This window comes from Ambystoma mexicanum, chromosome 4p (genome assembly GCF_040938575.1).
Source record: "Ambystoma mexicanum isolate Mex_15411 chromosome 4p, UKY_AmexF1_1, whole genome shotgun sequence".
Lineage (NCBI taxonomy): Eukaryota > Metazoa > Chordata > Amphibia > Caudata > Ambystomatidae > Ambystoma > Ambystoma mexicanum.
The window spans coordinates 413516786-413541338 of NC_090927.1; the positions used below are offsets into that span (position 1 = coordinate 413516786).

Here is a 24553-nt window from a genome sequence, read left to right on the forward strand (position 1 = left end):
AATGCTGCCTTGTTAGAAAAGACAATAGAAGTCCTAAGCCATGCGTTTAAAAGCCATACTGACATTCTCTCATTTTCTTGTTGTATGTCTTAACACATTTTATAATTTTTCAGGATATCTGGTTATTGGTTTTGAATATTATTGTTTCTCTTGGGTTCTGTTTTCTCGGCAGGATCACACCAGTCATACCCACCAGATACAAACTCACGGTTACCAATACTGACATTATGTAGCAGTCTCCTGCGCATCACACAGTTATTTCCACATGCTTTTGCATATTTATTCTCTGGTTCCCCACTTTAGCGCTTTCAAGCCGATGGTGCATATCCACCCACATTATCTGCATGGACAGCACTCACCTTTTATTACTAGGGCTACATATTCAGCTAATATTTACATATGGCTCATTGAATGGCCCCAGTATTGACTCATAGGGCCTCATTACGAGTCCGGCGGCAGCCGTGCTGGAAAAACCGGTAATTCCATTCCACCTCTGTGATTGCCGGAATCACCGGGGAATTCTGTAAAGCCCTATTTAAGTTTAACGTAGCCTATATAGCAGCATTATTTAGCCACCAATTTCAAATTTATGTTGTGTTGAAAAAGTGGGTGTTCTCCTTCGCGATGTTGACCCTGAGATATTTAAATTCATTATTAGAACCGCTTAATTGTCCACTCGGAAATAGACTCAATGACATGCTATGAAGCCTGGGAACCTTTACATTTTCGAGACCTTTAATTTGCAATTAGACAGATCACCAAACCGCTTCACGGTATTAAGCAGGTGCCTAAAGGATCCGTTGGGGTCAGACACCAGGACTAGCAGGTCATCAATGCACAAAAGGACTTTGGAGATGCAGCCAATATAGTTTTTTAAAAAATTATATTTGTATTAACATTTTCCAAATAAACATCTTTTACTCCCCCTCCCCATTTCCCCAACTTCCACTACCCCCTTATCCCCATGCCCCCTCCCACCCCAGACAGAGTATCTTAACATTTCTCACTTATTCAATTTAGCAACATACATTCTAGCTTACATAATGTTCAAATCCGTAGGTTTTGTGAACACCAGTGCTGTACAACGTCACTGTTAAGATAGTCCAAGACCACTGCTGATTCTCGATGAAATTGTTCCTGTTCCCCTTGAAGGTTCTATGTCATCCACTCCAAAGCTATGAACCCCCACAGTTTAATTAACCATTCTCTAACCCCCAGCGTTTTTTTCTGTTTCAAAGCACGATAGCCAACCATGCAGCTATCACCATTAACATGAAGGCTTTACTATGAATTCTAGTAGGCAAGCTATTCTCCGGATCAAACAGACCACACATCCATACTTTGGATGTCCAATATTTTACCGGGAAAGCTATTTATTTTATCTGATTTGTCACCTCATCTCAAAACCTCTTCAAAGTTGGGCAGTCCCACCATATATGCCACCAGTCACCCGCCCTCCACATCCTCCCCAACATCCCTCTGTGGAAGTCAGGGACATTTTGTGTAGTCTTTTAGGAGTGAAGTCCCATTGGTACATGACCCTATACCATGCTTCCCTTACCTGGATGGACCTCGTTAATCTGGGGATATCTTTCCATAGGTGATTCCAATGCTCTCTTGGTAAATCTGTCTCCAATGTCTTTTCCCATTTATGCATGTATCTCCAATCCTGTCCTTTCCTTTTTTCTATCAGTAGCAAATATAACTTCCATATCAGTTGTTTATTCTGTGAGTGTGTGGTAATACATTTTTCAAATATAGTAAGCTCCCTCCCCACTCCCCAGATCTGGCTAGCCAATGTCTCAGTTGGTAGTACTCTAACCAATGCTTTTCCGGAAGCCCCAGTAGCTGCATTCCTCAAACAAATAAATATCCCCTCCCTTCACCATATCTCCCATCTTAGTGCAGCCTACTCTCCGTCATTGTTTAAACGTACCCTGTACCATCCCTGGGAAGAATTGTGGGTTTTCAAATAATGGATTAAATGGTGATAGCCGAATAGACAACGTTCCTTTATCTATTAAGCAATTCCATACATCTAAGACTACGAGAGTATCTGACTGACCTGTGTATTTAGAGGTCTATCTGGTCTATAAAGCCACAATATCCCTTGCAACGGGCACCGAGCCACTGCCCTATCCTTTTTTACCCAGGCTTTCTCAGTATCCCCAATAACCATCCCCGGAATACCCATAGCTGTGCAGCCTCAAAAAGTCTTTCAAAATCCGGCAAGCCCAGTCCCCCATTTTCCCTAGATGCTGTTAAAATGGGAAATGCCTGATTCCACGATGGGCGCCGTGACCATAACGCTGTGAGGAGCACGCTCCCGCCTGGCGATCCCAAATAAAGGTGCAAAAAGAGACGGGAATGTCCCGCTTCAGGGCGTTAAGGCTGCGTGAACCCCTGGAGAAAGGTACGCTTCCCTGACGGCAAGCAGCGGCCCAAGCTAATTGCAGAAAAAGGAGGAGCGTGGAGCGGGAAGAGAACGTCCCGTGGGCGTCAGCGTGAGGGGCGAGTAGGCTCAGCGATATGCATCAGATGGACCCGCAGTGAGACAATACCCGAAGTGGGCACAACTCTGGAGGAATCCAGGAAGGGCCCGCTCCTCAGCAGTTCCCTTGGTATGGCGCAGCACCAAGGCAGCGTGAGGGAGCTCTGGTCGGCGGCCTGCTCGGCCTGGATCCTGGCACTAGACAGACCTTGGTCTTAAGCACGGTGACATACCAGGCCTCCCACAACACACGGGCTGGCGAGCGGACGCACCCTCGGGCACCGGACAGACCTAGGAACCTGAAAAACACAAGTAAGGAAGGAAACAAGTTCCACCCGGTAGGCAAAGGGGCCAGCAACGGCACAGAGAATATCTCTGGTGGGAGACTTTGAGCCCAACGGGAGACGGTATCCTTACCACATTGTACTCCCAACCTCTTCAGACAATAGCACCTAAACAACATAGAGCAAGCACTGCGCCTGCCGTAATAATCATCACCCAGCACTGGGTAAACTCTAGAGTGGTGACATTGCCTGGGGGGGAGCTTCATTCTGTGGCCGGCAGGGCCTGGGCACTGGTGGTGGGTGGACACGGGTCTCCAGCACAGTGATACTCTGGGCCTCCCATATTATAAGGGCTGGCGAGCGGACGCACCCTCTGGGCACTGCATAGCCTAAGACATCAGAAGACAAGTAAGGAGGGGAACAAGCTCCATCGATGAGGCATAGTGTGCCCGGGACCATACGGAGAAGATCCCTAGTAGGAGACAACGAACGCAGAGCCCAACGGTAGACGGAATCCTTGTTTTTTCAATATATTCCCGGCTTCTTCCGACAACAGCACCTAAGCAAACACAGGGCAAGCATTGCGCCTACCATAAAAATCACTATCCTGCATCAAGTATACTTTAGAGCGGTGACATTGCAACACTCTGCCAATTTTGCAGACCAAACCCAAGGGACTTAAAGATGGGGCCCTCGCGGCCAAGATGTCAAAGAAACAAGATGGAACCCTCCAGAAATTGTGTTAGAAAGAAGGTGATATGTCGACGGAGGCTGATTAGACCCAGACCGATCAACCAGGGATGGAGGAGACACACTTGCAATTAAAAGGGCAAGTGATCACGAGTGAAGTGCTCTAACAATGCTTCAAAGCGTTTAGTGACCAAATGACAGAAACGCTGCAAACACAGTTGAGCCTAATACGAACGGAACTAGCCAATACCCTACAGGAAATTAAAAGGGACATTGCAGGACTAGGTGACCGAGTTGACACAAATGAAAATACCATTCAAGAATTAACCGATGATACTCGCAAGATAGACGCACTAGCAGACCAGCTAGCAGTCGCCACACATAATCTTGAGCTCCAAACCGAGGACCTTGAGAATCACTCAAGAAGGGCGAACATTAGGGTCAAGGGATTACCCGAAAGCGTGAATGACCATAACCTCCGAGAGACAATGCAACAAGCGTTGAAAGATCTACTTGACATAGAGGCAGAGGGGGAGATTCACGTTGACAGAATTCACTGGGTGACCCCAATAAGAGCTGAACCAGGCGCCAGACCGAGAGAAGTGGTGATGGTGCTGCAGAGATATGATCAAAAGGAGGCGATCGTACAAGCAGCAAGGAAAGCGACCCCAATAAAAGTCAACAGCATTGAAAAACAGCTTTTCCAAGATCTGGCCAAAAACCACGTTGGCGAAGAGGAGGCAACTGGGCCCGGTGGCTAAGGCACTGTCCCAAGCCCAGATTCGATATGGATGGACCTTTCCATTCGGGATGGTCTTCACGTGGGAGGGTCACCAACATCGGATCACCACGCTGGAGGATGGGCTCAAGATCCTGAACATCAAGGAAGAAGGGAGTGAGACATACAGAGGGCAACCCAGGAGGCCTATCCACAAATGGCTCCAAGAGAAGCCCTGGGAATGGAGGAGAGTCTAAGACAAAATGTAAACCTCCACATGGTCCTGAAGGTCAACGGCCTAAGTCTCCAGCTCAAACGAATGTCTATGAATAAAATGTTGCCCAGGGATCGCAATATGAAGGGGGTGACCTAACGAGGTGATAAACATTTATCTTGGGGCGACTCCTAGATAGTGGGGGATCGAACGGGGCAGTGGGAGGGATGGTTACGGTACTTGGAACCGGGGTAGGGCATGGGAACTACTCGACTCACACTTTTGTTCTCTGAGTGTTATACCAGACTCAGGCCCCATGGCTAAAAACATGGGAGGAGGAAGGTGAGCCGAGTTTAGCCAGAGGGGATGGGGGAGAGGTGGGTGGAAAAGAGGGAGGGGGGTTCGAGAGGGAAGGGGATTGCCTGCTAATCAGGAGCATTCAGGGCAAAAAGGGGAATGAGTATAAAACAGGGGATTCACTTGCTCTCACTGAACGTTAGGGGGTTGAATACACCTACTAAAAGGCGGAAGGTAGATGGTCTCTTGCAAATAGCTAAACCCGAAACAGTGACTTTCCAGGAGACCAACATCCGTTTGAAAGACAAGAACAAATTGAAGATAAGAGGTTACCCCCATGTGCTGCAGACGAAGAAGGCAGATTCCTTTTTGCGCATAGTCAATGGGGAGGCAACTTGCTTACAATCGCCACGGTGTACGCCCCTAATACGGGACAGGATGGGTTCTTGCGTGGGGTGTTGGAGAAGTTGGAGCAATGTATGGTGGGACAGCTGATAGTAACGGGGGACTTTATTATGGCATGGCACCCAAAGGAGAATAGAAGTGCTGGCATGACCCCCACAATCAAGGGACTGACTCAAAGCTTGCGTGCCAGCATTAACCGATGAACTCTGGTCGACCACTGGCAGGGAGGTGCCAAAGGGTATATGTTTTTCTCCCATGTGCACCGAACGTTCTCAAGGGTCGATTATATCTGGGTCTATGTCAAATTGCTTAGTCAGGTAAGCAATATGGAACTGGGGCCCCTAACCTTGTTGGATCATGCTCCCCTGCTGCCGGAATTCCAATGGGAGAGGGTGGATCAGGGATGTGGCAGTGGTAATTTCCCCCGACATCTGCTGACGGACACAGCGATTTGTAACAAACTATGGGATACCATCGGAGAATTCATTGAAAGAAATAAGACCCTGGCACTGTAGGAGCAGGTAGTATGGGATGCTTTTAAACAACCATATGGGGGGAACTCGTAGCAAAGAAAGCATTGCGAGACAAACCGGAAAAGGCCTTACAAGATGACTTAGAACAACGCTTCATGATGGTGATGGTTAGAATGGAAACGGGGAAGGGGGTATCACTCAGGAAGGAATATAGGCACCTCAAGGGTCAAATTAATACTCTACAGACCAAACAGGTGCAAAGATTGTTATTATTTTTGAGACAGCGATATCGTGTACAGGCAAATAAAGCTGATAGATTCTTGGCGCAACAAGTAAGGAAAAAAGAGGCAGCTAGAACGATCTTCCGTATCCAAACATCTAGGGGAAACGTTACCTCTGTATAGAAGGAGATACTCCAGGCTTCTACGGAGTACTACTTAGCTTTTTACTCCTCAGAATCCCCAGACAAGGAACTTCAAGAGGCCTACTTAAGATCATGCCTGTTGCAAAGACTAGGTCAAAGTGAAAGAGATACCATGGAAAGGGAAATCACAGAGGACGAGGTTTGGACTGCGATCCGATCCCTACCACTGAATAAAGCCCCCGGCCTAGATGGTTTCCCTGCAATGTTTTATAAAGCATTTCAAGATACCCTGGCCTCAACAATGACATCTCTCTTTAACCCCTTTTCCACCTCGAGGCATGTCGCCCAGTCCATGAAAGAGGCGAAAGTGGTTCTTTTCCCGAAACCCAATAAGGACAAAACCCAGTGTGGCTCGTATCGCCCTATTGCGTTAATAAATTTAGACGCAAAGATTTTTACTAAAATATTAACATCTAGGTTACAAACGTTCAATAACATAAGGCGAATATGCCACCTGATAGAAAAAACAAATAAGACCGGCCTCTCTACAGGGGTATTGGCCTTAGACGCAGAGAAGGCATTCAACTGCGTAGAGTGGTCATTCCTGTTTCTCACTATGGAGGCTATGGGGTATGGCCCAGGTTTCCTCCATTTAGTTAAAGCCAGTTAGGGGTCACCAGTTATAAGGCTAGCCATAAACAGGCACGTTTCCAAGGCGATATGGGAATCCAGGGGTACCAAACGGGGCTGCCCGCTGTCCCTGTGCTCTACGCAGTATATTTAGAACATTTGTTAGCCAAGATTAGCCAGGAGGCAGGGATAAAAGTGGTTACATTTGGGGGGAAGAGCATAAGGTGATGGCCTTCGCGGACGTCCTATTGGTGATGCTGACGTACGTGAACTCTTCACTCCTGAGGTTATCGACACATCTATGGGAATTTGGCAATGTGGCGGGTCTGAAGATCAATAATCAAAAATCCGGACTAATGGTCCTACAGGGGGACAGGCCCATAATTTCTGATACACTAGATATTGGGCATTTCATACGATCAGATGGAAGCCTCCGATACTTGGGGGTCTCGATTACGAATTCTTTGGACATATGTACCAAGCAAATTACCCTTATCTGTTAGAATAAATAAAGAAGTGGGTGGAGGAGCGTGCCCCCCTTAATATCTCATGGATGGGCTGCATCAATGTCATAAAAAGGATAGTCCTGCCCAGAGTACTGTATTTTTTTCAAGCTCTCCCATTAGCGGCCCCTCAGAAATGTTTTAAGATCCTGAATAAATTGGTGGGAAATTTCATCTGGCAAGGGAAAAGGCCATGGGTGGCATGGAAAGTCATGACTGCTCCAATAGGGGGTGGGGTGATGGGGGTCCCAAATTTCCAGACATAATATCAAGCAGCCTAGTTAAGGGTTCCACATGAATGGTTTAGCGGGAGCCCAGACAAGATTTGGACAAGAATGGATAGGGCGGTGGTGGGCAGACCCCTTGATGAAGTCTTGTGGTATCCAAAAGCGGATAGACCCCCCCCCCAATATGTATAGATAAAGGCTCTGGTAGGTGACACATGGGATGCCGTGGTCAAGATAACTGGTATTACAACGTATCCATCCTTGTTTACTCTTTTACTGCGCAATCCCCAATTCACTCCGAGGTTGGAGAAAGGTGCGTTTGTCAGGTGGAAAGAAGCAGGCTGTCGACGAACGCGGAATATGATTTAAGGGCAGGAGGTCATTCTGTTCCATCAATGCAAACAATCTATAGGGTTGCGGGTGGAGGATAGGCTCAGATATGCACAGCTGAGGCACTGGTTACTAGTCCCGGGCATGAAACAATCTATAACTAGGGAACTCGCACCACTGGAAAAATACTTGAAGACAAACTCCGGAGATCGCCAGATGATTAGTAAACTGTATAAAATGTTTTCCCTACCAGCGGCCCAGATACAGTGGACCTACATGAAACAATGGACAAACGTATTACCCCTCCCAATCTCTGAAGAACAATGGTGGGAAGTGTGGCAGAGGATACCAAAACTAATGAGGGGTTTACAGATCCAGGAAAAGTGGACTACGGTGTTAGTACAGTGGCATCTAACTCTGGAGAAACTGCATAAATTCTACCCCTCGACATCTCTGGAATGTTGGCATGGTTGCAAGGAGGTAGGCACATGGCTACATGTTTGGTGGACATGCCCTATATTGAAACCATTTTGGGACTCTCTTAATGGTGGAATGAAAACTACATTTGACTCCCAAATCATGCAAAGAGAGTGTGGGGAAGCTTTGCTGGGTCTGGACAGTGTATTGGACATACTCTTGACTAAACCTCAGAGGAAAGCATACATGATTTTGAGTGTAGCCACACTCTCCTTGATAGCACAAAAATGGAAACAAGCTGTGATCCCCACTGAACAAGAATGAATAGCAAAAAAATTTGGCACTGCACTTCATTAGAATGGCTGACCTATACCATTCAGGGGGATTACGCCAAATTTAAAGATGATGGTAAAATGGTTCTGGACTTTTTGCACAAGGACTATGGAGAACAATGGTGCCCCCAAAGAATCCGACTGTTGGATGTTTTGTAGATTTTGTACCTGATGTATACTGTACTTGCAATGTTGGATGAAATGCTTTGCAGCGATCCGGGTGAGGGGGTGGGTAGGTTGGACAGGGGCGGCAGGGGGAGGGGTGCGTAGAGATGGGTGTGGTTATTGTTAAAACATTTTAAAATGCCAATAGTTTAGATTAGTTTAGTTTATTCATTTGTATTGCGCACCAGACCCGAGGGTATGAGGGCGCATGAGCAGCAAGGTGATTCAACAAATAATAAAACAAAAAATTGAACTGCCACTCTCAGAGTTTTATTCCGACAAATAAATCTCCTAACCACTTAATGCAGCGCCTCAAAGTAAGACAAAGGAATCTTGACTGGGAGATTTTAGAATGTATATATTAACCTCGGGAGGGTCACCATTTTAATAGTAGCTATCCTTCCTAGCCATGAAATTTGGCAGCGGATTCCATTTCCCTAAATCCTCTTTCACCTGCTGCACTACTTGTGGGTAATTGTTGTCGAACATCTGGGAAACCTTCTTTGTTATTTTGACCCCCAAATATCTAATAAGTTATCTGCCACTTTAAACGGTGAGTAGGGGAAAACAACTCTTTCTGTTGAAAGGGTAACCTAATTCCAAAAGCTCTGACTTCCCCCATTTTGACCTTAAGGCCTGCCATCCGTTCAACTCCGGCCAATTCTTCCAGCAATGCTGGTATTGATCGTTCAGGTTCCAGCAATGTCAATAGCATATCATTTGTGAAGGCCGCAATCTTATATTCCTTGTCCCCAAACATGATACCCCGTATAGTCTCTCTCACTCTAATTCTATGCAAGAATGGTTCCAAGTATGGGGCGTATAAAAGTGGCGCAAGCGGGCACCCCTGTCGGGTGCCCCGATTTACTTTTATGCTGCGTGAAACTTGTTTGTTATTAGCCAACCATAGCGTAGAAGCACGATAATTAGCACGCACCATCTGAGCACCCAATATCTTTTATGATGGGGTTTAGCCTATCATCTACCTTAAATGCTGAGCAGGGATAATGTGACAGAAATGGCTTCCTTGTTTTCACTGATGAGTACTCTAAAAGATAACATTGTAATTTATCCAGTATAGCGGGTTTCATAATAATCAAAAGTTGGCTGTGCTTTTCTTTTTCTTTGCAATTTCCCCATTTTTTCTTTGAAAGCTACTTTAGAGCTTTGGCTGTGGACCCGATAAACTTGTTACGATAAGTGGATAGTTTACTTCTAATGCATTGCATTCCTCCCTACATAGTCCTCATCTTGATGGATATTTTTGAGCGCAGGCTTGTTGTAATGTAGTCCTGTCATGTGATGTCACTGGCCTGGAGTGCTTGCTGTCAGAATGTTGATGCCTGAATGCAGCTCAGGAGAATGTTGAGTGGATCTGTGAGTGAATGTTCTGAGAGTGTCATTTGGGGGCCTGAGCCGGGATAGATAGATGGATGGCCGGTGGGTTTCCTCCTCTGTATGTAGGTCCATTACCCCTCCTTGTCCCTGTCCTGTACCTCATGTCTTGTATATGGCTAAAGAGTAACTGGATTGATGTATATACTGTACATCTGTAAAATAAAGCTACCTGGAACAACTACTGTCTCCACGGCAGGTCTGTGTCTGAGTGCCAGGTTTATTAACTACCAACAAGACTTTATAACAAGGCTGTTTTCAGAAACCTTTAGAGGGGGTGTGGTATAGCTCGCAGCCACTCACCTATGTTGATCTGCTTTATTGACCCTGTATATATCGTTGCTGTCCTATAAATGGGGCACACTGCACCCTATGACCTCCATTCCTTTTATCTGTGTGCTCAGCACACTGATTTATCAGAACCACTCTGCATTCTTTTTCTACTGCACCATCTTTCCCGCTCCCAAGCCTTTGGGGTTTAAGCGCTGCAGGGACTGCAACACTAAAATGTACCTTACTGATCCGTACATCGTATAAGTGTAATGTCTCAGGGTGGATCACCATTTTGAGCAGTCTGGCACCTGTCAGTCAGTAACCCCCAATGCCCTCAAAGCGTGGGCTGCTAAGTTGGCGCTGGTGCCCAGACTACAAATCCCGGGTCTGTCACAATGAAGGCCATTGGACAAAGATACTTGTAAGAACACGGATAGCTGACTCCTGAAAAGAAGGAGAGAAAACTCACATTCCTGCAGTGAGTCTCCCATTACTCCTTGTTGTAGTCTTGCAAAAAGAAGGGGCAGCATCGATCAAGGAGGGACAGGGGCGATGACTTGTGACTCCCACATTGGTAAGAATTCCTTTCCCTATAAATATGCTTCCAGGGAGGGGTGGTGGGAGGACCATAAGAAGGAAAGGCTAGACATTTTTGCTTATGCATTGATGGGTACGGCTTCAGCCTTGACATTGATGCCAGCGTTGGGGCCCATCGTGCCTATTTTGACCTGTAGAGTTGCCCGGGAATCAGACAGTCTCAGGCCTGTCAACCTGGCTTCCCCTATCTCGTAAAGGGAGTGTCCATCCACTTTGAGTCTCGGAGCTGGGGTATCGGCATCGCTGAAGGCTGGCTCTGGGCACTATTTTGCCTTCGACTGATTCTGCTATACACCTGAACTTAGAACTCAATATTTTCAGACCATGCAGTCCTTGTATGATAACAAAGGTGATCGTGTCCCTCCTGGGTTAGAACCTTTCTTGGTTTTGGAACAACCGGCCTTAACTGATTTCCTGTCTGATGCAGCATGATATACTCGATCTGGTAGCGGTTTTGTAAGATGCCAGCACCTTAGATACTGTTAGGGAGAATTCTCAAGAATGTGCTAATTTCCCTTACCTTTTCAGACCCCCAGCAACTTTGCTGGATTTCTAGGATTTTAATTTGTACCTGGAAGGAGTGTGAGCCTTTTTTCCCACTCTCATGTATTGTGATGTGTGTTTTACTTTTGTGTTCTTTGGATATGGAGTTTTAAAACAACTCCATAGGCATCATCTTTTTCTTGTGTGTCACACAGCACCTTCAGTGCCGTGGCATAGGGGTGTCTTTCAGACTCCCCAAGCTTTAAATACCTTCTCTGGGACTGACTACTGTCTCCCAGAGCATGTAAAGTTAAATTGACTTTACTAGTCTCTTTAAATTTACAGACCCAGCACACACTATCTTCTTATAGAGTGCTGGAGGGGTTGACTAGCATCCCCTGAGTCTAAACACTCATGTAACAGTCAAATGTTACCCTTTTCTACTTGAAATGGCTGGCGGCAGTGGTTTTTAACAAAATACCATGATTTTACCCAACCGCGAACACCGGTAGCTAAAAATTGGGTCAGCCATGTTTTCCAATATGGCACCCAAGACCTATCTGTAAAAACAGGCTCTGGTCGACTTTTTTTCGTTGTTTCTTTTAGAAAAGGTCCTTCTTGTGTTCAAGGCTGCGCGCCAAACCAGGTTTGGTCCCTTTGTTCGTTGGCCTTTGGCGGGCTTCAGTGCTGAAGCCCTCCTCTGGCGCCTGAGTGTCTGGTATGGATAGGATGTGAGGGAGGTGCTTAGTCTCCTAGCAGACCTGAATGCTCTCTGGCATGATTGGCCGGCTGATTGTCCGGCAAGTACAGTCACGAGCTGAAGGAAGACGACTGCTGCAACTCCTGGTTCACCAGTGACGCCCTGCTGCAAGTCCGAATTGCCTGAAACTCCATCGACGGAGAAGCCCTTCAAGGTTAACTTCTTCCCTTGAGTTTGGCGGGAACAGCCAATTCACAAGTCACCTCGACACTGTTGCGATACTGGTCGAATTTTCTTCAGAGTGCTGTTGAAAACCGGATAGCCAGTGTGAAGGATACCAGTTTGTGGTCTTTAAGCCACGCACACCTTAAACCGATGTTTTTGCCAAGCTTGTGGCCTCTTCCCTGGGCAGTTCAGGAACCTCCCGACGTCGTCCTTCTTTTCCCCACGACTGAAGCTCAGGAACAGCGAGATCTGCAGAAACTGGCAGGAACAACTGCCTCAGCTACAGCTCTTCTTCATTGAAAAGGTACTGTGCAAGTGAGGTCGAGAACTCTGTTCGGCCGGGGTGAAAGTTTGTGAAACTTTACCGACTTTGAAGGCTTGTCCTTCCCTAAACCAACATCTAACTTTTCGTCTCACCAACTACTTCTAAAAACCGTGGCATAGACTTAACCGTTTACTACCAGAACTGTGCTATCCTATCCAAGACCCTGAACCACTGACTTTGGCCCAGGCCTATGGAATTGAATTGTTGATTGTAGTGAACTGAAACTATTTGCCATACCTCTGAAAGTATTTGTGCTTTTGATTCTTATAACCCCTTTCTAAAGTAACTGAAGTGCCATGTTGCTCCCACTTCAAGGGGAGCTGAACTTGTTCGGAAACTGATTGGTTGTGCATTGTACTATAGTAGATTGTGATATTGAGCTGCTCTTGCTAGTGGAATGTTTTCCAACTGACTGTCTAAATAAATGCATATTCTTTTACCAAGAAACCTTGAGTAAGTGTTTGTTTGAATCACTGTGATGCTAGTCCTTTGTGTAACCTCTTGTACTGCTCATTTTACTCTTGAGATAAGTCTGGCTGCTCAGCCACTGCTACCACATTACTGTGTAGTACAGGGTTGTATCAAAGGTGAAATTGTACTGACACTTATAGTCTTAATTGTGTGTAGTGTTCCCAAAGGGTACTGCATTTGATTCTGCCTAACAGATACCTGGCTGGATTTGGAGATGGAACAGCTGTTTGTTCAATATGAGTTGTCTGATATTCTGGATAGGGGCCCAGAGAAACAGACCATTTTGGTGTTCAATTCAGCAATAGCAGCCCCTATTGTTGTGGAAGGCTCCTTGTTCACCCCCTGTGCTTGACAAGAAAATACAAACTGGTACCAGGAGATCAGGCCTTCCTTTCAATGCACCCTAGGCCATGTGGAAAAGGCAAATGTGAAGTCTACATTTGATTTACTCTTCCTTCAGACAAAGACAGTAAAAACGTGGATGTGCTTGGGAAGAAGGGTTTTGCCTCAGGGAGCATGGCCCTAAATGGTATAAATGCCTCCTGTGCACTCGTTAAGTACACACGTATGTACACATTTTGTGGTCCGTTACCTCGGAGGCTAGTGCTTAGCTGCCAGAAGGGGAGATTACAGATGGCTTATTTGGCATGGTTCCAGATGGCAAACAAGCTGCATGTTAGGCACTGCTAGCTATTTGGGATGCAGTGGAGTGCGCTGGCAGGTCTACGGGATGGCTTTGGTTCATACCAGGCGTGCTGTCCAGTTTGGGAAGATGGTTTTTGGACTGGGTGCGACTCTGCGACAGTGGATATTGGGTCCAGGGCGGCAAGGAGAGATTTTCCTGGACATTTTGCCACTGTCCATGACACTTAGCAGAGGAAAGTCCAATTTCATCATACCACGACACTCAAAAAGGTCCAGACCTAGCCCTCCCCATTGACCCATTAGGGAAAATTAGCCAAGCCTCTGAACTGAACCTTGATAATAGTTTATAATAATCAACATGCTAGTGAAAAGTTCCCCCAGCCAAGTGAGAGAGTCTAAAGCTTCACTTAACCAGCCCCACATCTGAAATGAAAGGCATTCAGGAAGAGCCTTTCTGCGTGATCAACAAAGGTAATGAGAGCAGTGCTACGGTTACTAGTCTTCCTGGCACACTGAATGGGCTTCTTTAAAGTCCTCAAGACCTGCGATGAATACCATGAATATATTATTTGGGTCACCGACTCTGGCGAAACTCATAATGAATGCAGCATTCGCTCGAGAAATACATTCTCGTTCCCTGCTGACATCATGCTAACAGTGACTAGAACAATAAAGAAGACTTGCCCAGCGTGGTCCCAAAAAATCCACACGCTGGCATGCAAATCTAAAACTCATGGTTACGGAGGGGCCAGATATAAGTTTGGCCCAGACCCCTTTGTCCAGAACAGCCACGGATGTACTGTGCGATATTTGTCAATTCATGTTTTCATACAGTCAGCACACACTGGTGCAGACCCTCAAAGTAAAATCCACTGTGGGCAAGGAAGGAACACACTAAAAATACAGACAACCCCAATTGTTGGGTGTGGAAGGTCAGAGCAGGTTGTGGCTGGCAGTTGGAGGAATTTGCAGCACATTTTAAGGACTGTGGAAGAGAGAAGGTGGTTGGAGGCTAGTGGGAAGAGTGTAGAAAGTGATAACACCAGGAGGAAGAGGAGATGATATGGACCTAGAGGTAGTTGCTGTGCTAAGAAGAGATGGTTAGGAACAAACAAAGGGAGCTGTGACAGGAGGAGACTGTGAGCACTCAGAGGAGGTGGTAAGGTCAAGGGGTAGGTGGCAAAGTGTTGGTGGAGATAGTGACATCTGGGCTTGGTGATTTTGGAGGTGGCAGTAGTTGAAAGAACTGACAAGACTCTTGAGTAGAAACATCAGAACATCGGAAAGGTGGTGGTCAGCCCAAGAAGGTAGACATGCAAGTTCGAGTAAGTGAGGAGGAAGAGAGCAATAACAGAATGCTCTGGCGAGTCAGGTCGGGTCAGTCCAGGACCAGACAATGGGAGGCGGAAGAAGAGGGGTACACAAAGGGTACCATCAGCTCAGAAAGGTGAGGGGAAAGGCAGCCCAATAGAACAACCCTTACATTGGAGTAGGCACCCTGGGGTCTAGAGGTTCCTAAGGGAAGCTACTGACTCCAACTCCAGCTGTATCTATAGTTCTCCAGCATTGAATCTTTCATAGACTCACATGCTGTTTGAATATTCCCTATCGTCACATTAAAGCAGGTTCCATTTGAATTTAAAAAGCTGCAGCCACTTTAGTATCCTCTAAGTCGTTTTGGGCCATCTAACCCATTAGCCAATCAGCAACGTCTCCCCTATCTCCACCACTGGAACCAATCTTTAGATTTTGTACTGACATTTACACGCTGGGAGTCCTCTATAAGTTCTCTTCTTCATTTGACATTTCTATCTACAATACTTGGACGAATTTTACATGTTTATACTTCACTGCTTCCTTAAATAAGTATTTTCCTTCTGGTATTTCAGGACACCCTATGTCCAGTTGGTGATCCCTTGCAGGGCTAATCTGATCTCGCAGGGTTGAGGCCTAGGAAAGGTGGTTCCTTGCCCTACTATGGCTCATCCAAAGGCTAGGAAAAGGCTTTTTCAAGGTATGAGCATCAGGCTCACTCATTTCTGCAACCACCTCATTCACCTACTGTGCCCCAGCCAATGCCTGCACCCAGTCATCCTGAAGCCCATTATTTGTTGATGGATATCTTGTCCGCGTTTCAGACACTGGTTACAGTCCAGATTGCCGGTCATCCCAACTAGTCTCCTCCACAGTATGTGCCTCCAGCTCTGCCTAGATGCTTTAGCTGTGTCCCTCCGGCAGCCCCCCTCTGCCTACAGAGCACCCCGAGTCTGAATCAGAGAACAACCCTTGCATGACATCCACTCACACTGCTACCCCAGATGAGTTTCATGACTTGGTCCCATCAGACGGTGAACCCGATGATCACTACATCAGGGATTCCCCTCCTGATGAAATTGGGATGTTTAATACCATCATGTCCAGAGCCACCAAGATGTCTGACCTGCTCCCTGCCAAGCAAAGGAAAGAAGGTTTCCTGTATCAATTCAGGGAACAGGCTTGGAAACCCATAGTTTCAATCCCAGTACTGTACGACATCTGGGAGGATGGTCTTCTACCATGAAAAACCCATTTACGGAGCCTCCTAAAAAGGACAGGTTTGAAAAGAAATGTAGGGCACCTGACAATGCCCACCCAAATGCCTACATACCCAACCAAGCCCAGATTCCGTGTTATCTGCTGCAACCCCTAAATGCTCTGCCAATCCCTCTTCTCTTCTCACTGTGCTGTACTGTCGGACAAGGAAGGGCGACAACTAGATGCCTTTGCATCCACAACCTCTAACTTCCTGGCTGTACTGTCCTGTTACTGCTGGGAGTTGTGGTACAAGATGGGGCCAATCCTACATTTCTTGTTGGGCGACACAAAAGAAGCCTTCAAATTCCTTTATGGGGGAGAATCTACATCAGATCACGCCATACCGGGTTTTGCCAAATGGTGAATGGCTTAGTTCTGTGCTGCCAAAGGTGTCTCAAGGCAACTAAGTTTCGTGCAGAGGCACAGGCAAATATTGTGGACATGCCTTTCGCTGGGATGGATCTCGGAAAAAAAAGGTGTACAATACCCCCCAGGCCAAGAAGACTGTCACAGACAAGTCTCAGTCTTTGAGTACCTTGCAGCCTTGATGACAGTCCTTTCATTCTGGAAAACCCTGTTTTTCATGGACATCCCGTGCCTACATGCTGTCCCATCGATCACAATCATATTGTTCCAGCACCCATGCCTGCGGATATAATTTCAGAGGAAAATCTCAGTCCTGCAGGGGCAACGAGTGATGCAGTTGTTCCTCTGAGGCAAGGTACCAAACCGGTAAATGGGCCTATCCAGGACAGAGGTCTGCCCTTCCACTTTAACACCCCAGTGGGAGGGCGTTTCTCCTGTTTCCTTGACCAGTGGCACATCACCACCGCAGACCATTGGGTGCGCTCCTTTAATCAACACAGAAAGTCACTAGAATTCCTGCAACAACCACCCAATCTTCATATTGCCAAAAGGGTGGCGATACATATTTCAAATGCTACGGCACAACTTTCAGTATGGTCACACTGCAAAACACATCCTCAGTCAACTGCAACAAGGAGATTTGTTGTCCTCAATGGATTTGGAGGACGAATACTTTTACGTCCCTGTTCATTGTTGCCTCCTGAGATTTACCATGGCGGATTGCACTATCAGCTCAAGGAACTACCCTGTGGCCTCATATCTGCCCTAGGGTATTCACCAAATGCATAGCTCCAGCAGTGACTGCCCTCTGTTGTTTAGGGGTACATGTGTACCCATACCAAGACGATTGGTTGTTCAGTGCTCTGTTCCTTCCTCAGGCTCTCGAACACACTGAGACAACTATAAGTTGTTTATCCTCACTGGGGTTCTCCATCAATTACAGCAAATCCTGCTTGTCTCTTTCCCAGCAAATGCTGTTCCTGGGAGCGCAAATCAACACTCTTTCTTGCATCGCTGCCCCGTCAGCTGGCATAGTCAAGTCCATTGTTGCAAAAGCCCATCTGCTCTCAAAAAAAGCAGGTCATGTCAGTCCGCGGCCTGACGTCTTCCTTGGGGATGTTGTCTTCCTGCATCCCCCTAATACAACACATGCCAGCTTCGGATGATGCCTGTTCGGGAATTCTTATACACCCATTGGAAACAAGTCTCCATTGACTGGGAGGACAAAGTGTTCCTCAGGCACCCGTTCCAGAATGCCCTGCGCTGGTGGTCAGTGCTCACCAACCTCACCCAGGGGGCATCCTTTCAACTGCCGGTCCATCAGATCACGTTCACGACCAATGCATCCTTGGAGGGCTGGACAGCCCACACCGGCAGCTACTATGCCAGGGGGCTATTGGTTATGGGATTGTTACATACCAAGGTCCTAGAACAGAGAGCAGTGTTCTGGGCACTGAAGTACTTCCGCCTCCATCTCCAGGTGAAGGTTGTTTAACGAAAACATGACCAATACGGAAACAGGGTGCCACCTGATCATCCGTCTTCTCAGTGGAAGCGCAATCTCTCTGGAAAAGGGCCCTGGCGCTTAGGATGTTCCTGTCCCCCCATCCATCTGCTGAGCATACACAATTCTGTGGTTAACTCCCTCAGCAGGTAATTATGCTCCTGCAATGAGTGGGAACTCCTCCACAATCAAGTTCTGCACATCTTTCGTACATGGAGTGTTCCGGAGATAGGTCTCGACCACCACCAAGGAAAATGCAAGGGCTGTGCAATCGGCAGCTGCTTCTCCCAAGCTGGAAACCCTGGGAGAGACACCTTCGCGTTCCTGTCGACCATCACATTTCTTTACGCGTTCCCTCCGTTTCCACTCATCTCAAGAGTCCTACAGGCTTTCAGACAAACATCAGTGCAAACTGATTTTAGTGTCATCAGCCTGGCTGAGACAGTTCTGGTTTTCAGAACTCCTCAGTCTCTGGTCAGCTCCTCCCATCCGACTTCCTCCAGTCTTCAATCTCCTCTACAGGGACAAGAGAGTGGTCCTGCACCAAAATACAATGGCCTAGCTCCTGCTTCCCTAGAAATCTGACATGCCGCCATGCCACAGGTCTGCAGAGCTAAGGCTAGTGCACCCTTTATGGTCTCTTTTGATAACAGCAAGTGGAAGCGTTTCACAACTTGGAGTACCAATAATAATGATGACCCCCTTCAGCTTCCAGGTTCAAGTTACCCTGTTTTACCTATTGTTTGTGGCCTGTGGTGGACCTGCGCATTCCTCTAAAAATTTACTTGCATCTCTTGTAACGCTAGTTATGGTCTCACAGACATATTAAGGAATTCCTGAAAGGAGTCTTCAGTGTGGGCACCGGCTCTTGCTTGGGAATGAACATTGTTCTTTCCAAGTCAATGGGGGCTCCCTTTGAACTCTTACACAAAGCAAGCATCAAGTTCCTGCCATGGAAGACTGCCTTCTTGGTCACCATCACCTCTGCCAGATAAGTGGGGGAGATCCAAGCTTTAACCTGCATGCCATCCTATCTTGTGTTCCACATGTCCAAGGTCGTTTTATGAATGAATTTAACCTTCATGCCCAAGGTACCTTCATCATTCCATCTCAATGAACCATTGGTCCTTCTTTGACTCTCCTTTTACTCCAGCATTACTTGGATTGTATGCAGCCTTTGAAGTATTATAGGGCCATAGCATCTCAGTTGTTCAAGATGTTTGGCCCCACAGGTGTAGGCAAGGGAATGTCTAAGTCCTTCATCCTTCATCTCCTGGTGGCTGTCTGCCTGCATCTCCTATTGTCATCACTTGGCCATTAGGTCACTTATTGGTCACAGGTTGGTTGACCTAAGGCACACTGCACGAGGGCCGTCTCTTCCACCACAGCCTTCCTTTCCGGTGTCCTGCTGTTGGACATCTGTAGGGGGGCTGGCGTATCCAGACTTCTTTGACTGGGGTGACCCAAGTGGGAAACTAACTTATGCAGCCGTGGCATGAAGCATGAACGCACACACACACCCACGCGTCTGAATAACAATAATTAACTATTTGTCTCCACTACCCATATCTACTTTAATATAAGGGGAGCAGGGGACATCCCTGCAACCCGTCCCCATACATAATGTCACCAAATATAATGTTGCCAATAGCTTGTCCCGAAGACATTATCTATGGGGACATTATTATCTGATACCCTCGTGGAGGAGTCCATGTTCGGACAAGCAATGCTTGGTCATTTTTTTGCATATCGTGAGCTTTTCCTGAAGGTGAGACTTATTCCTCCGCCGATTTATTAATCCTAAAATTCAAGTCGGGAGCAATCAAAATCTGTTTTACACGTGTCAGAATTTCCTAAAAACGAAATTTGCGGCCAACTTTTCACTGTGTGATAATTGCAATAACGGGAAAACTGTAGAAGTTGAAATTTTGTTTCTAGCACGAAAACTAAGGAAGTTATGGACGTTTTAGTGGAGGTCATTTTTTCGAGATGGGTGCAAGAATGGAAAACGGAAATGCACTTTTAAAATGACAAAAGGGATTTCTTACACTAGAGGATGACTATGAACAAGACGAATACCACACAAGAACACAGCCACTTCACCAGAATGACTACCTGCAGTGGTATCGCCTTCTTCAGATGAGAAAAGATCAGCGCAAAGATAGTTTTAACAATACTAGCACAGGAGGAAGGAAGACAATCCAAAAGTACTCCTAACAATGCAGGTTCTGAAGACAAGATAGGATGGGTTTAAGATGGGGATTAACTAGACAAGGTACATATGCTAGTGACACAGTTCTATCTATAGATACTCACTAGATATGTTTTTAAACGGAACTGTCAGGATTCTGGTCTGTAAAAATTCTTGTCAGGGAAGGGAATATGGTTCTGGGACAGACAGCTGGGCACATCGGATTGGACTGGGTCTGCAATCGGCAAGGCACTCTGGTCACAGCACGGCACAGGACTGGATTGGATCGGATCTGCCCTTTTTGGTTCTGATGAAAATTATTTCAGCAGGCAAGCAGTACAGTGCAGCTCGGCTGTCTTTTGATGCCTCTCCTTAGGTTTGTGGGGTTGGTTCTGGTTCTGGAAATTGATGCCTAGCTGAATGTGGTTCAGCTATGCAATGGGGTTCTGCTTTGCCAAGTTTCTGGAGGAAGGAAGATGGAAAGTTCTGCAGCAGGGTGCTCCACCAGCATTCGGATAGTGGGTGAATCCGTCTGTCTTTTTCTGCCCTCTGCTGTCTATATTTATGCTATGATAAAAAGGGTGTGTGTGTGTGTGTGCTGGTTTATCCTAAGCTTGCCCCTTTGACAGGGATTGATCAGAATCTCCTCTCTGCCTTGGTAGGAGGAGAAAAACAGTGCGTCACCTGGATGGTGTGGGTTTATGAGGCTTAGAGTCCACCCCTAGCCTCTTGAACACAAAATCTACTTTTGAGACAATACATATGTACACATGTGCAACCTCTAGAACAACCACATATATAGATCACATATTTTATATAGCAGCTATCCCTCCAAACCCCGTAGCTGTGGGATCTTGTGTCTGCTTTTCACAGAATGTTGCCCTTTTCATCCGGAACCCAATGTCCAATTTATCAGCAAATTTCTACAAGTGTGCATGTATAACATGGGCATAAGTGTCTAAAGTTTCATACTTCTAGCAGAAATACATGTGGTGTAAAATCACATTTTCTGCCGTTTCCTTCCAAAATAAGTTATAAGTTATATGTATTTTAAAAAAATGTTCTTTGTGAATGTTCAGCCACAGATGGCTGTTTGGGTCTGCCTCTTTTTCTTTCCCTTCAGTCAAGAAGCAGTCTCCTCCCTGTTCTCTTGGCAGAGGCCATTTTAAGACTGTCTTCTCACTTTGCAGTTCCTGCTTTGCAGCTGTTCATTGTTTCCTTCCCCACTGCAGACCAGGTTCTTCCCCCACCCTATAATTATCGCTTTGGTGTGATTTCCTGGTCGAGGGAGCTGGAGGGAGAGGCCTTGCCCCTGTGAGGAAAGCTGTTATTCCAGTTTGGTAGCTTTTAGCCAGCTTATTTTAACTGTTAATTCTGTTGAAATTTCCCTTAACATACAGCAAACTTGTGGGATCACATCACAGCTAAATACTTATTCAAGATTTTAAACCATGGAATCAAAACAATTACAAGATGGGTTACTCTCAATAACAGGCCTCGTAGATTGCAAACATTTGATTTTAGTTTATACATGTTTAAAGTTTAATCCTGCAGGCCCCGGACAGCTGTCATTCAGGCGGCCGAGGGTACTGCACCCAGGTTTTGACAGATCCACAGACAAGCCACTTTTGCTGTTGAAATCCCTTGATGCTTTCAGCTTTTCAGGACATTGTAAGTTCACAATGGTTTCTTGCACTAAGTGAATTGTAGCACCCAGTAAGAATTTTGGATGTTTGAGGGTGTTTTGTACCGACATTCTGCAGTTTCAGCAACAACGAAAACGTGATTTAAAGCAAGATTTTGGGTTTCATCTAGCAGAGCAATGCTTTTCCTTCTGTACTCCATCTTCACATGTTGTGGAGCCTACTGACATATTTCAGGAGTGGGATCTCTGTTCAACCGCTGTCAACCTGTGTGGCAGATTTGGCAGCCATCTTTTTGTGCTTTGCAAAGCGCGATTTTCAGAGGTTTTGGCGCGCACAAGGGTTTTGCAGCCATTTTAATGTTCTTGGCACCATCAGAACACAGTGATGCCGCATGGCAGAGCAGAAGTGGGTCAAAGCATCCCACACCCCACATATGGCTCTTCCTGGCTCATCTTGGTACTTTCATGTGTCCTATGCTAATCCCAAGATGGCCTCCAGGGGTGTAGCTAAGGGAGACCCTGGCAATTGGTGCTCCGTTGCTTCCCAACGTTAGGTCTGGGCTCAATAAATACCCTAATATTATTAATAATAATAATAATTGGTTAATGGGTAAGATGGCCCAAACAGCACTGAGAGAACACTAAAGTTCAAATTCATATAAAAACTGCTTTAATGTTACCAACGATTCCTATCCTGATGACGGGGAATATTTAAACAGCATGTCAATTTATGAAAGATATCAAATGCTGGAGAACAGGCGTTTACAGGTAAGTAATTTAGGTTGAGATACAGCAGAGTGTCGAAGCTGAGTATCAATATGCTGGCCCAAGCCTGAACCTTTGCAAGAGACTTGGTGCTAGATAGCAATGAGTACAGGACCCCATAAAGCGCACATGTAGTTAGCCTCTGCCGACTCCATTCCACGCTGAGACAAAAGGATTTTGGTATTCCCCAGTGGGGAGAGACTTTTCCTTTTGTTAATTCTGTTTACTCTTTGTGTGGAAGCATTTTGCCTAATAAGGTTTATAGTGATAGCATTGAATGCAAAAGCATTGAATGCAAAAGCCTAGAAAAAAAATGCATTGAAAAAATTCCTTTTTTTTTCATTTTTTTTAACAGGGGGTCCCCCCCCCCCCCCCCCCCAACACCTTTTTTACCCCTTAAACCCATTTTAATAAAAAAAAACTTTAACTACAAAAAAAAGGCATTTTTTCGAGGCTTTTGCATTCGATGCTTTTGCATTCAATGCATTGTATTCGATGGAATCACCGGATACCCCTAATAATAAAGATTGTAACTTCCATCTTCCGAATGTCCAGTTGTTTGTGCATCCCTCAAGGCCTCTGTGAAACCTCCTTTGGACAATCATCTTGATTCTCAAAATTGAAGATGGAAAGAAGAAATAATGATACCTTTGGTAATGTTCTTTCTGATGGATTTAGTTTTTTTTGACAGATCATACTTAACAAAATTGTACACATAGTAATGCACCTATGAACCTTGTACAAAATCAATATGGTTACATTTTCAAGAACCGTAATAAATGGAAGGTGTGATCTATTTTCATGCAAAAGTAAACAAAGTTTCAGGTCTTCAGCGGACTGTGCAGGTAGTAGATGCCCACAGAACATGTCAAACCACCTTTTGTGGTACAGAAACCACTGCTATCTTGTACTTGCTTAGTCAAGATGGTCTTTATTCTTTAAGTGTTTGACTTCCAACCACTTCACAGTGGCAACTGTTTTACTATGTAACTGCTCCAATGTTTAGAACATTTAACCTCATTTTCTAGTTTTAAACCAATACATTCTGTACTTACTTTCTTGCTGAATGTCTAGCTTGATGTCCACTATTACATCTGCTCTTCCTTGGAGCTACTGTATTTCAGTCGAGCAATCTGCTAAACGTTTTGTGCTTCTATTGAAAATTGTTATTCTATTTCAATGAAATCTCAAAATATTGGCACGAGTTTACCTGATTTGCCTCTCCTGGGTTTGTGTAATGTGCACGCTTTACAGCAAAGATAATTTTAGAATATGCTGAATACAATGGCTCACAGTGGAACACCCTGAAATACTGCAAATGCAATCATATGATACTCTGGAGCCAAACCCATTTACAATTAAATCATTACTGTTGGTCATTTGGCTTATTTTAATAAATGAATCAAAAATGATCACATAAATGAAGCGTGTCAGAACACTTTGTGTTATATGAATGTGGCACCACTGGACCAGCCTCGCTTATTCAGTATGTCCCTTAGGAAAAGTCTTTCTGCAACCCTCCATTCGCACATTCAACACATCTATACCTCATTCTTTAATTGTTTACAGTATCAGAAATGTAATTCTTCCATGATGTCTTCTTTCAGGAACTGCTTCAAAAGTATGCTCATCTGTATGATCTATCACGGTCGGAGAAAGAGAAAGTCTGCAGTCTAGCAGTGACCATGTGCTTAGAGGGTCAGTCTCTGGACATGGTCCACCAGTTGTTAGACGTGGCTGTGGGGCCCATGGGGATGACTCCTCGGGATGTTGTACAGAGCGCAGTGCAGAAAATAATTGTTTACCTGAGGTAAGTTATGAAGCACACACCAAGCTGAAATCAATATTATTTGC

The 24553-nt window shown here is 45.7% G+C and overlaps 1 protein-coding gene across 3 annotated transcripts in view; it reads left to right on the forward strand.

The window, feature by feature from the left end:
• The window catches only part of NBAS (NBAS subunit of NRZ tethering complex), a 3456930-nt gene that overhangs the window by 2545456 nt on the left and 886921 nt on the right, over positions 1-24553 (forward strand). For all 3 annotated transcript variants that reach the window (XM_069605942.1, XM_069605943.1, XM_069605944.1), the window contains one exon: positions 24307-24509. In XM_069605942.1, coding sequence (XP_069462043.1) covers positions 24307-24509 — 203 coding nt within the window. The remainder of the gene's footprint in view (positions 1-24306; positions 24510-24553) is intronic.